At 38.3% G+C, this 12,681-nt stretch overlaps 1 protein-coding gene across 1 annotated transcript in view; it reads left to right on the plus strand.

Moving 5' to 3' along the window:
• Positions 1-8,234: 8,234 nt before the first annotated feature.
• Positions 8,235-12,681, plus strand: part of syt7b (synaptotagmin VIIb) — a gene marked incomplete at both ends in the record, with an annotated part of 85,121 nt that continues 80,674 nt past the window's right edge. Inside the window, one exon of the mRNA XM_079216856.1 lies at positions 8,235-8,283. Within this exon, the coding sequence (XP_079072982.1) occupies positions 8,235-8,283 (49 nt within the window). The remainder of the gene's footprint in view (positions 8,284-12,681) is intronic.

Here is a 12,681-nt window from a genome sequence, read left to right on the forward strand (position 1 = left end):
GTGTTTTATAACTATATTGAATATTTACTATACCTTTTAAGCAGGAAAAAATCAGACACAAGACTTTCAACATCTTTAACAATCAGCATTTTGCTAAACAGTTTAAACATAGAAATCATTCATTTGTTTGTGAATATATTTTCAGCAGCTTTCAGGAGGACCTAATGCAAAAATATTATTTATGAATAATATGATTGCCACATATGATGAGCTCCTGATGAAAAAATGGATTAATGTTCACTAAAAATAAATAAAACATTGATAAAAAACATATCCTGAATTGATATCTAGAATCAGGAAAATGCATGGGAACTTCTTGGGTACAGATGTTTCTGAACTCAGGAACATTCTTCTGACAGTTTAAACCCTGTATTGACTTTTAAGATTAAATATGAAATCAGTTTGTACAAACCCACATTGTATTATGTTCATTGGTTACATTTTATGTATTGATTTATGGTAAACCCATTCTTATAGCTTTTGCATTTCAAATGTTTTATTTATTTTTTAACGTTGTATTCAGTATTTCCACTATAGACGCTTTGTTATTGCCAGTGCTGTTGACATCTTAACAAAACTGTTCCAAAATAGTGTGAGGTTTTTTGAGATGAAGAGCAGAACACAGTTAGAGCCTGTTTTCTTTAGTTGCCCTTGCTTTATAAAGGTTAACTTGTACTGTGGAAAACACGCTTGTTTGCTATTACACAGAGAAGTTCAACTTACAGCCTTATCGTAGTTGTGAGTATTGACCTTCTTTCAAACAGGAGATGTCAGACTGTAATTGAGTAATTTTACTTTCTTTCTTTTTTTTAATTAACGTTACTTATTCTACATATTTTAATGAAGGTATTGCACATCGAGGAAATTACTTCTATATTTTAAACAGTGAACATACATAAATGTCTTATACACCAAAACATTCAGACATATACTTTATATGAAAACGTCACATATTAATGATATGAAAATGATGTGTGGCTCAAAGTAGAGCATCCTTGATATATTGTTCTTATGTTCTTCTGTCTTCTACTAACTTATTCCTTCATTTGATTATCAATGACTGCTTGTGTTTTTAATGTGATGACGAATCTGTAGTCCTTAGAAATCTCTGCATTGTTTTAAAACATTAAATGAAGACTTATAATTATAGTTAGGAGCTATATACTTTTATCTAGACAACGAAAACATAATTATGATACTCAAAATCCAATCTAGTTTAACCCAAGGACTTTGTATGAGAAGAAACAAGACATATACATACAATATATCATCTTGTTGAATGATATCAATGTTGATAACATTATATGAACTGTTGAACTTGTTCTTGTATAAAAGAGTCAGTGGCATGTTTTGTTTATCAACTCTGAATAAACAAGTGTCATGGCCGAGTTAGTGTCATGGCATTACGGTAATGTCCAACCATTATGCTCCCTGAGCTTTTAAACTGTGATTTTCTTTTCATCCGAGAACAAGCTCTTGTCTGACAGTTTTGGCTCGATAGTTGAAATACCTCTGCATTTGCATGTTTTTTTCTTTCCCACAGTTTCCCCAACTAAAACACATTTTGGTGACCTGGATTTAATGAAGATTTAATTTTACAGGGGATTTTGAACTTTGGTTTATTTATATTTAGAATTATATAAACAGATCGTAGCATTTGGAAATTAGTATTATAAAGCACAGCTCTGCAGTGGAACAATGGTAAACAATGTAAATTTCCTCTGGAGTCAAACATATTTCAGATCGTGCATATTAACCATACATACGTATTTAGTTTGTGATGCACTGTGAATGTCTTGATCTGGTCTGAATATGGAAAGACATGAATTACACTATATTGAGTGTCTAAGTTTAACAGTGACATATACAATCATATATGCTCTCAAATGTGTTGGCCCACATGTTTGTTGTGCAGTTCATACTTTGACTTGTGCATGTCTGAGGCATATATACTGTACAAATGCAGCTCATTACTCCCAAGGCTGTTGTGCACATGCTCAGCTGGAGTGCTTTAATGCCTCTAACAATGATGAAGTTGATTGTGATATAATAGCATTTAAAATCTTTTAAAGTACCTGGAATATGTGCGTGCTCATGAACCTCTCTATTAGTTTGAAATAAAATAACATCTCTCACACTGAGCCAATCTTTGTGAAGAAATTACGCAATCACGTCACTGAAAACCCCTGGAGGATTTAAGCATGGCTCAAGTGGTGTTGATGAATGCGTTGTTTTGAGCTCAGGGAAGGCACTGTGACAGGCTAATAAATATTCATCACAAAGATTGTGTGAGGAAAAAGTGAGGGCGAGAAGAGAGCTGATGCAATGAGAAGCCTGGAACAGCAGTGTGTCTTATGTCTGATATACAAAGAGAGCATCAGTTTTCAGGAATGAAGGCTTTGTTTATGCAATAGATTAAACTGATTCCACACTTGCCATGAAATACAACCAGTGAGGCTATGCTGGAAGACAATCTGCTTTACACAGATACAGAAAAAGAAAAAAAAAGATGTCAGAGGTGATATCACGAGAGAGGCGGCAGACAGAAATATGAGAGGTAGAACAAAGGAAAAAAGACTAAACCCAGCAGAGCACTGAACTGGTACTGAGCTATCAAGTAAAATATATCCAAAATAGGTATTTTTTCTCTCCCTGAAATAAAGTGTTCGTTAATCAGGTAAAGTCACTCAGAGATAGAGACATATAAAGCATGTTGCAAAGGGCTTTTCCTATGATAAGTACTTAGAGGATTAAAATATATTGTGCAATACTTGCTTTTAACTGAATTTGTATTAAGAACAAGGTTGTTCCAATAAGAATTAGGCTTGGTGTCATATTCCAGAGCTTATTTAGCATTTATTTCCAATGCAAAAATAAAAAAAAATTACAACAATTTTATTTAGGTAGACATTTGCCTCAAAGCTATTTCTAATTTGAATCACGTGACATCCTCTATTCTTAGAAACTCAATTTGGACTACTAAAAGCTCCATACTCTTTTAATGATGAATGCTGAAACCACAGGCAATAGCAATAGAAGATGAACAAGGCATTGTAGGCTATACAGGAGAAAAATGTTAGGAAAGAGAGGGTTTTGTTTCAGTACAATTGCCTCAGTTACCAGCAGACCACAAGAAGCTCAGAAGCAAGAGACATTTTCCTTCCACTCACTGTAAAACATCACAGCCCTGTTTAGCAGTGGCGGGCCGTGCATTTTGTACCTAAGCCTGCTGTCTGATATCGTATACATAAATACGTGGGATGCTGTTCGGCGCGCACAGCTTAACTGTTCAAGTTCAAACTTAGTTCAACTTACAATAATGCCTTGTGTTGACTTTTTGAGATTTGTTAGTGTTAATTGAACTTGGCTCTTTAAGTTATTAGCGCGCGTGGTGTATGTGTGTGCGCGCATGGTGCTTGTTTGCACCCACACAACAGAGCAGAAAGGGCACAAATGATGACACGGACTTGGGGAAATAGTTTTCTCCTGTTGTAGATTAAAAACATTTAAAATCCCCTTTGTTATGTTTTACACAGTTAAACGGGGGCGGGGGGTCCAAGTTTAATGTAAACTATTGAATATTACATTTTTATGTAGTTTATTTTAATATTTACTTGATGAGATGGATTATGCTGGTTAGGGTCTAGAAATAAATATTTTACAAACAAGTTATTACTAACAATTACACAATAAATTACTTTGTATGTATTCTAGTAATCCTTTGACAGGTTGGAGGGTTTCTGACACTTGCAATACTCATTCTTGAGACTTGCACTATTGAATTAGCTTATATTGAGGTGTTTCCCGTACTCTACAGTAAATGTAATACATTTAAACATCACAATCTATGGTCTCACTTATACCAAAAAAAGCTAAAACAGAATATTTTAAACATCAAAGTTGAAACTCTCTTATCATGGACATCATTGAAGGATTTCTTCCTTCTACTGTACATTACATTTCATTTAGCTGACGCTTTTATCTAAAGCGACTTCCATTTTTGTTCTATACACCGTAGACACAGCAACAGCGAGCAATTAGGGGTTAAGTGTCTTGCTCAAGGACACATCGACATAGACTAGCAGAGCCGGGGCTCGAACCACCGATCCTCTGATTGAAGGACGGGCATGCTAAACACTGAGCCACAGTCGCCCACAAAGGGCCCTGAATTTAAAGATACACCTGTAGCATAAAAGCATTGCCATTTCTGTTGCAATTGCTCATGTGGCTTTTAAGCCGCTAAAACATGATGACATGCTATTACACTTGAAATGCCATATATATTGGAATGTGAAGGTAACAAAAAGTTTGTGGCTCTGCAGCATGTAAGAAATTATGTGCTCTCCAAACATGGAGTCTCTAAAATTGCTTACTTACCTATCTGTATAAGGGATGGCTTTTGAGCTAGCTAGCTAGCATCCACGAACGTTAAGCAGTCTGAACGTATATACGGCTCTTTGTATTTTATTTTGACCTGACAGCTAAAACAGAATAAACTGACTGGAAGTGTATTTGAAAATTTGTGTAATACTTGGTTTATTTTTGCTTCAAAATTGCTTGATCCCTGTTTTTGTTTTAAATATTTAGAAATGTTAAATATTTATAATTAAAGCGTAAAGTAAATGCATGTTATATTTACAGCTGCCCTGCTTGGTCTTCCATGCTATCTTTCAGAGGATTCAGAGGATCTTTCAGAGGATTCTTCCGACATAATCCGGATCTGTGATGTAAGTCACTGTATTTACACATGTACTACACTCAATGGTTGTAATGCGACAATGGTAACATGTTTTGTGTTCATTAGCTTTATTGGCCATTGCCACACACATTTTTATAGAGATCTTGTTTAATTGCAAGATACCTTTTCAATAGTCTCCTTCACCTTTTTTGTTTTCGGGATTTTTAATGAGGACTCTCTAAACATTGAACAAGTACTATTTTGGAGATGTCAGTTAAGATGTGAATGTCTTTTTATGTCTTCAGGTTCATGGAGAAACCCTTGATGTGATAATGAAGGGAATGCAGGTTGGACTGTTGATGGGACAAGAAGGTATTCTGCATGATTCACTTCCTTTGGAAGTCTTCGATGTAGCAGAGGAGAAGATCATCCTATATGAATCAGAGACATGCCCACAGGCTTTGCCATGTTGATGGGCACAATCTACTGCCTTAACCTGGAGTACCCCCATATTATGAACGACACCTTTGAGTTCCTTCATGCACATTAAACCGGGCGAGTGGTCAACAAGAATCCATGGGCTCAGAAGCAAACTGCCCAGATAAATGGTAAATGGACTGTACTTATGTTTCTCTCTTCTAGTCTTCCGACCACTCAAAGCTCTTTAACACTACTTGTCATCATTCACTCATTCATACTCATTCATACACTGATGGAAGGAGCTACCATGTAAGGTCTAACTAACTCATACACCATAGAACAGCTACGAGAGCAATTTGGGGTTACGTGTCTTTCCCAAGGACACATCGACACAGGCTAGCGGAGCAGGAGATCGAACCGCCGATCCTCTGATTGAAGGACGTCTCTGTACTACCACTGACCCACAGTCGCCCAAGATTATAATAATATAATAATAATAAATATAGCCAGTAAATCCCAAACACATCTCAAATTCAAGCTTGGATGAGCAATGTAAAACTAAAAACAGTAGACTAAAACTCTTCTAAACTGTAGATTGGTTGTTTTAACACGTAAAACCTTTTGTGTGGCTGTTGGAATTATGTTTAAGAAATGTTATACAAATTAAAGCTTTATTAAATGGTTTTATGAAGTTCTCAGTATCTCACATTTTGCCTCTGCACAGCCACACCTTATCTCCAGCTGTCGCTAATTCTATTATTTCCCTTTTTTGAAAGTATCCAATTCAGTCATGTGTCTCTATTTTTTGGAGCGTTTACAATGTTCTTGTTCATATTGAAAATGTATGAACCTGTTGTAATTATCTCTCATTTGTCAGAGTACAACCACGCCTACTGTCAGTGTCTGTTAGATTGCCTTCATTTGTATGTGGGAACAATGTATAGGAAAACCGTGCACAGATTTCAGTTAAAATAATTTGAGTCTCATTTGTCCTTCAGTGAAAAGGTCATGTTTTTTCTATATATTTTTTTATTACTATTTGGGTGTGTTGAGATGTACTTGTAGCGAATGTTTCAGTCTGTGTATACTTTCCTCAAATAAATGTTATATCTTTTGAACAGAAGTAAGAATTATTGGTCATTTCTTTTTTATAAAGCAAGCACATCAATTATCAGTCAAAATAATGTTAATATGCAAGTTGAAACAAATTTAGAATTTAAATGCTCTGAACTTGAAATGGCAAGTTGTATACACATGGTAAAGTTATTTTAACTTGTAACTGTGAGTTACATAAAAGCACAAATGTGCGTTTGTTTGACTCTGTAAGGAAGGTTTTCTTGAACTGATAATGTAAAAACACTCTTTGTTTTAACTCGGTGGATCAAGTTTAAATAACAAGGGACAACAAGTTCACTCAACTCTGACAACTTGAAACATAATGTTGAGACAACTAGCACGTTGTAGTTACATCAACCTTATGGACTTTCAGTTCTCAGTTGAATCAAAGGGAAATTCAAGTTGAATTAATTAACTAGCTTCTTCAAGGCAGCAGGTGAACTTTAATTTGCAAGTTTAACTGGCTTGAAATGTCTTACAGTGCAATAGCAATAGAAGATGAACAAGGCATTGTAGGCTATACAGGAGAGAGATGTTTAGAAAAGAGAGGGTTTTGTTTCAGTACAATTCCCTCAGTTACCAGCAGACCACAAGCTTAGAAGCAAGAGCTATTTTCCTTCCACTGTGAAACACATACACATTGCAAATTGTATATTGCACGTTATAAAAACCACCACTAACTTTGAACTGGTCTATCTTAATATATTTACCAGCCTATATAATAATGGCTGGGAGGGATGATCTCCTCCATCAGCAGAACTGTCGCTAGTTGATGTGTAACACTAGAGACCGCCAGTGAGCCATGTTACGCGCGTGGCTCTGGGCGAACGTGCACGGCGAGTCAATGTGCCTTATCGACGGTATGGGCCTATTGGCTGTAATGGCATAATGGTCATAATGACAGCAGACAGACTGTTCGTGACACTGACACTAAAGAAAAGCGTAATAGAGGCACAGCACGTGAGCGAGATATGAAACGTGTGGGGTAACTTCGGCAGGTTGTGCGTAAAAAGGTAGATGCAGAGATGCACATGTGAATCGCTGAGATTGTTGATTCCACAGTGTAAGAACCGGTGAAAGGATGATTGATGATCAGGACTGATGGCTCACATTACGAGCGATTTCTCAATATTTGAATCACCTGTGCTCTTTTAATACTTTAATAGAATCGTCTGTCCGTGAGAATTACCATCGATCAAAAAGGGCTACACAAGCCGCTTTTTAAAATATAAATATGAGCGATATATGATCTAAATAGGAACAAAAACAACTAATTATGCATATGAAAGTCCCCATTTACGTTCATTTGTCATCATCAATGTTTAGTTTCGGAGTGAAAGTGTGAGCAAAATGTCTTTAATGAATCTCTGATGAAACGGTCTACAACATCGAGCGCGCACGGATTCCTCGCCTCAGCTGAGCAGACGACCTCCTACCGACGTACTTCACGTCACCCCGCCCGTCTGCCCGCCGTCTCCTCCCTAGAACATTTGCTGTGACCATCCCTTTGAGCGACCCTGGGCAGAGAGAAAAAAAGAGACTGACAAACAGAGGGAGAAACTGTGTGTGTGTGTGTGTGTGTGTGTGTGTGTGTGTGTGTGTGTGTGTGTGTGTGTGTGTGTGTGTGTGTGTGTGTGTGTGTGTGTGCGCGTGTGTGTGTGTGTGTGTGTGTGTGTGTGTGTGTGTGTGTGTGAGAGAGAGAAAGAGAGAAAGAGATAGAGAGATAGAGAGATAGAGAGAGAGAGAGAGAGAGAGAGAGAGAGAGAGAGAGAGAGAGAGAGAGAAAGAGAGAGCACAACATACACGCAGACCCCCAACATCACCTAGACTACCTGCTCCATCCAGCACAACACGGGGTGGAGGACGCACAAGTGCAAGCGCGTCCGTGCGTGCCAGCCGAACAAGACAATACACGCGCATAAGAAGACCGCAAAATCCAAAATTGGAATAAGAGTTTATCTTGAGAACTCTTTGGAAAAGAACACAGCTTTGCAAGAACAAAGACAGCCTATGTGAGCACATGGTAAGAAGAGCCATGCATCTCAACAGAGAAGAAGATAACAGCAAAGGTGAGCAAATTATTTCAGCGGCCATCGGTGGATGGTTTTAATCCAGTCTCTGTATAGTTCAAAGCTCTCGCGTTGGTTGCCCGATGCCCTTGAGTGTGTCACATTCATGTCAAGTAATGCTGCTGGGGGTCATTCCAACAAGCTGATGGTCACTGTCATGCTTCTGTTATTGCCTGTCTGCTTTTCACCAACAAGCCTTGCATGGCAGCGAGAAGGGCTGTTGCATACACCCAAGGTGGCAATGTGTTGGCTGTCCGTGAGAGACAGCCACTTGAGCACTTGTTGTGCCCGCGATTCGGTCGTTCTCTCACGAGGTGACCCGAGCGTAAATGCACAAGGTCATCCATTCCCGGTTATAGCGCGCCGTGTTGGTGGAGCGACGAGGTGCGTGTGGTTGGAGGCTATACCGTTGTCCATAATTGAGCCGCCGCGGATGTGTGTCCTCCGATGTGGTCGGAGGGGAGAATTAGAGCGCAGACGGTGTGTAATGACACGAGCCCCCTCCATCAGTATAGTAATGGTGGAGTAAATTGCGTCTGATGCTTCTGCCAGAGCCATGCCGAGTATTTTTACTCCCAAGCTTTGAACCGAAGTCGAGGTAACTGACTAACACCTGATGCTGAAGGAGATTCGCCCCTGAATGTCTGTCGACATGGCGCAACCTGTGCCTTAATATGCATTGTGAACTAAACACCAATATAACTTATCTTGTGTCCACCACACCCACATGGAGTCGTCCAGCATGGCCGTCACCTGCACCGCTCAACCTGCAGGCTTGTTCAGCAATTTATTGCATGTGATGTTCCAAAACTCTCCAAATTTAAATGCAAATGTAAAATAAGCGGCATATCAGTAGTGCAGTACTGGACAGAATCCCAGTTTATTGTAGTCAAAACAGTTAGAAGATTATTCCACACTGTGTCTCTTATAAACTCTCATTTTCTCTAATCTGAGAAGCATGCTGATAATGATTTAATATTGCTGGCAAGGGATTATAACAAATCAGTTGTTATGTGCAGCTGTTAGGCTTTATGGTCGGCTAATATCGTTGTTTTTTTCCAGCTGCAAAGCATGCTGTTCCGTGAGGAGTTCCCCATGTAGTACGTGTGCCCTGCACAGGGGCACTCTGCATCATCCCTCATCCACAGTGTCTTACGACCTCGTTGCCAGATATGGTTTCACCAGGGACAAAAGATGAGTCACCATGTGCAACTAAAAGTGATTTCATGATTGCATGACAGGTGTGTGTGTGTGTGTGTGTGTGTGTGTGTGTGTGTGTGTGTGTGTGTGTGTGTGTTTATGTGTGTGTCAGAGATAGAGAGAGAGAGAGAGAGAGAGAGGGAGTGTGAGCATCTGAAAGTGAGATGTAATGTGTGAGAGACGTGTACAAGTCAGAAAGCATTGATTAAAAGGTATAACCGCCAAACTGCAGGATTTTATATTTGTGAAATACTGATGTAAAAGTTTTAAATGCAGCTGAAGCAACTTTAATGCTAATAAACTAATATCATTGACAACAATTATTACTAACAATTAATTAAGAGATTGATAGAGTACGTCATTAACAGAAATTCAACAGAAATTGCAGCATTAAAGCAACCAATAGTACAAATTCCAAGATACACCTCATTACGTTGATTCAATTAAATAGCAGTATTCATCCCCAGTGAGTTAAATAGTAGAGCAAGAACATAAATCATTAAAATGCCCCAAAAATATGAAGTTCTGATATTGATATTTTTGGGATTTACAAATGCTCACATTACCATCTTCTGGTAAACCATCATTTCAAATTAAATACATTTATTCAAGTAAATATCTTCCAGCAAACAGGAGGCACTTTCCTTTTTTTTTAACCTGTAAATCCTTAACTATGACAAACAGATGTTTTAACAGTGTAACTCACTGTGTACATATTAAAGATGTCTGATTGTCTTTAATTGTCTGCAAGGTTACAACCTGTTTTACCACTTACACGAAACCCTCAACTGAAACAGAAAGAGTTTTATGCTTTAAGACCGTCTACTGTGTCAAAATGAATCAGATCCACAGTTCGGATTCATCACAAATACATTATTTGACCCAGCCTCTAGCTTGAATTGTCATGCTGCATTAAATTGGGCTAGATTAATACAGATATATATTTAAGAAATGTACCTCCAGAGACTATTCCACCAATACTTGTAGGAATTTGCAGGTTCATTAGGACACCACCAGCTTTCGTGAGCTGCCATTGCTTAAAAAAAAAATGTATTTAGAGTCGGCATACTGCACTGTGAGGCACTCATGGTAATGTGTATGTATAGTGGAACATGGAGCTAAGGATTGCTGTTCCTCTTGGAAGCGAGTATCGATGACTGAATCAATGAAACTGATTGAGAAAACACAGATCTATACAGTTACATTGACAGAGAAACTGTCGTTAACATGGATCGCAGGTGCAGGAGATGCAGGTGAGTTTCATTAGAGATTCTAACATGCTGCAGGTGTGAATGTGAGTAAATAGTTGGACTATGCATGTGGTAACTCCTTGATTAGACAGATAGACTGTTCAAATGTGATCATGCTTCTTCACTGTGAGCTGTGAGTGGCTCAATCCCCCTCGCTATGCTGTACGGGATAATAGGTTAGAAGTTGGAGGCGAGACCTTTTCAGTCTGTTGGAAATTAGTTTTTTTGTTTTTGTGGCTTTTACATGAATACTCGCCTTTACGTCACCAGGATATAATTTCTTAAGCCACATAATTAATCATAAAAACTTCTCATGGCATAATTATGTATTCTAGTGTTATGGGCTTAATTTGTTTTGATGTCAGTGAATGGGTTTACACTTTGATGTCATAATTTAGTGGTTTCTGATTACCTAATTCAAGTCAATCCAAGGCCATGATGCAAGAACAGAATACACTTGCAATCACTTTACAAGAGTACAGTCCATTGTATCTGCAGGAAAAATGTGGAATGAATGAGAGGACTGACTGCATTGTGGAGCACAAGCAGAGATGCGTTTCGTAGAGTTGTAGCATTCTGAGGTTGGCGTGTTGAAGTCCTCCTGCAGTGTTGTTGTAATCTCTCCAGAGCAGCCCAGGTGTAAATGTCAGGAGTGCAAGGTGCAATAGAGAATCATTATTAATCCGGCCCGAGAACAGTCAGAGATAATTGCTTAATATTAGTAGCATTCAAATTCAGAGGGAAATGTTTAATATTAATATGATTCAAAACTAATGGGCTGGAATCTTATTAGTGGTTTGAGACAAGCTGCAAGAAAGAAGAGAGAGAGAGACAGAGCAGTCATTAATACATCTCAAACAAAGGTATTTATATTCCCTGTCTAACTCTGAGCCACAATGTTGTGAAGCAAGCCACTCAGATTTACAGACTCAAGGGACGGGACAGGACGCTGCGGCCATGAAAAAGGAAATATTGCTCAGTTCTCGCTTAGCTGAACACATATTTACAACCAAAGACAGATGTGATGGACGATCACATCAAAATGATGGCTGAATAGAAAAGTCAGACTGGGGTGCAGACATGATGTGGAGGGGGAGGAAGTCGGGCTTGTGTGGTGAGAAGGCTGAACTACTACATTCTTCAGTTACAATAAACTGTCCAAACGATTTCGCTCATAGATAGTGTCCAATTAAAAATTAAAGAATCAACAAAAATATATTTATTTCTCTGATGAAGGCATTATGTTGAAACACATCATCAGATTTGTCTGTCCGTTAGCTGGAAATAAAATCAGCAATATGTGAGATGTCGGGTGATGCTTGTTTTTGTTTGTCACTATTGAAAATCATTTCAAAAATCCTCAAAAGTTGGTTGACTGGTTTCCAGCTGAACTAGAGCGGAGTCTCAGACCACACCCAACCACCTGTGTGTGATCTGAGGTAAAACAGGATGGATACATTCAACCAAAGACACAAACAAAAAAACACTCTTTAAGTTACTCTTTATTATTTGGTCAAATTGCATAATTTCAAAAAAGGAGGTTGTAAATACAATATGAGGAAGTCCACAAAGAAATAAAGATGTTGTGAAGTGATTAGGAGAAACAGCGAAAGCTGGTAACAAAAGTCTAAAAAAAGAGTGCTCTTTTGAAATGGTCCTTAACTTCAGTTTCTGCTCACTGTTTTGTGGAGGTAATACATATTAAAAACACATTATCTGTTCCTCTTCAAATATCATATTTGTATTACTCTTTTGGCCTGGACCAAGATAGTCCAAGATATAGTGTATATTTGTGTATTGTGTGTGTGGTTAGACATGCCTGTGCGTTTACATAACTCTGTTGCAGCAGCATGTCCATGCGAAACACAGCATCCTAATTGTTCTCTACATCTGTCTGGCTTCTGTCTCTTCTCCCGCTTGAACCCGTTTACCGTCTTGTCTGAGTAAT

The sequence above is a fragment of the Taurulus bubalis genome (genome assembly GCF_910589615.1).
Source record: "Taurulus bubalis genome assembly, chromosome: 4".
NCBI classification, from domain to species: domain Eukaryota; kingdom Metazoa; phylum Chordata; class Actinopteri; order Perciformes; family Cottidae; genus Taurulus; species Taurulus bubalis.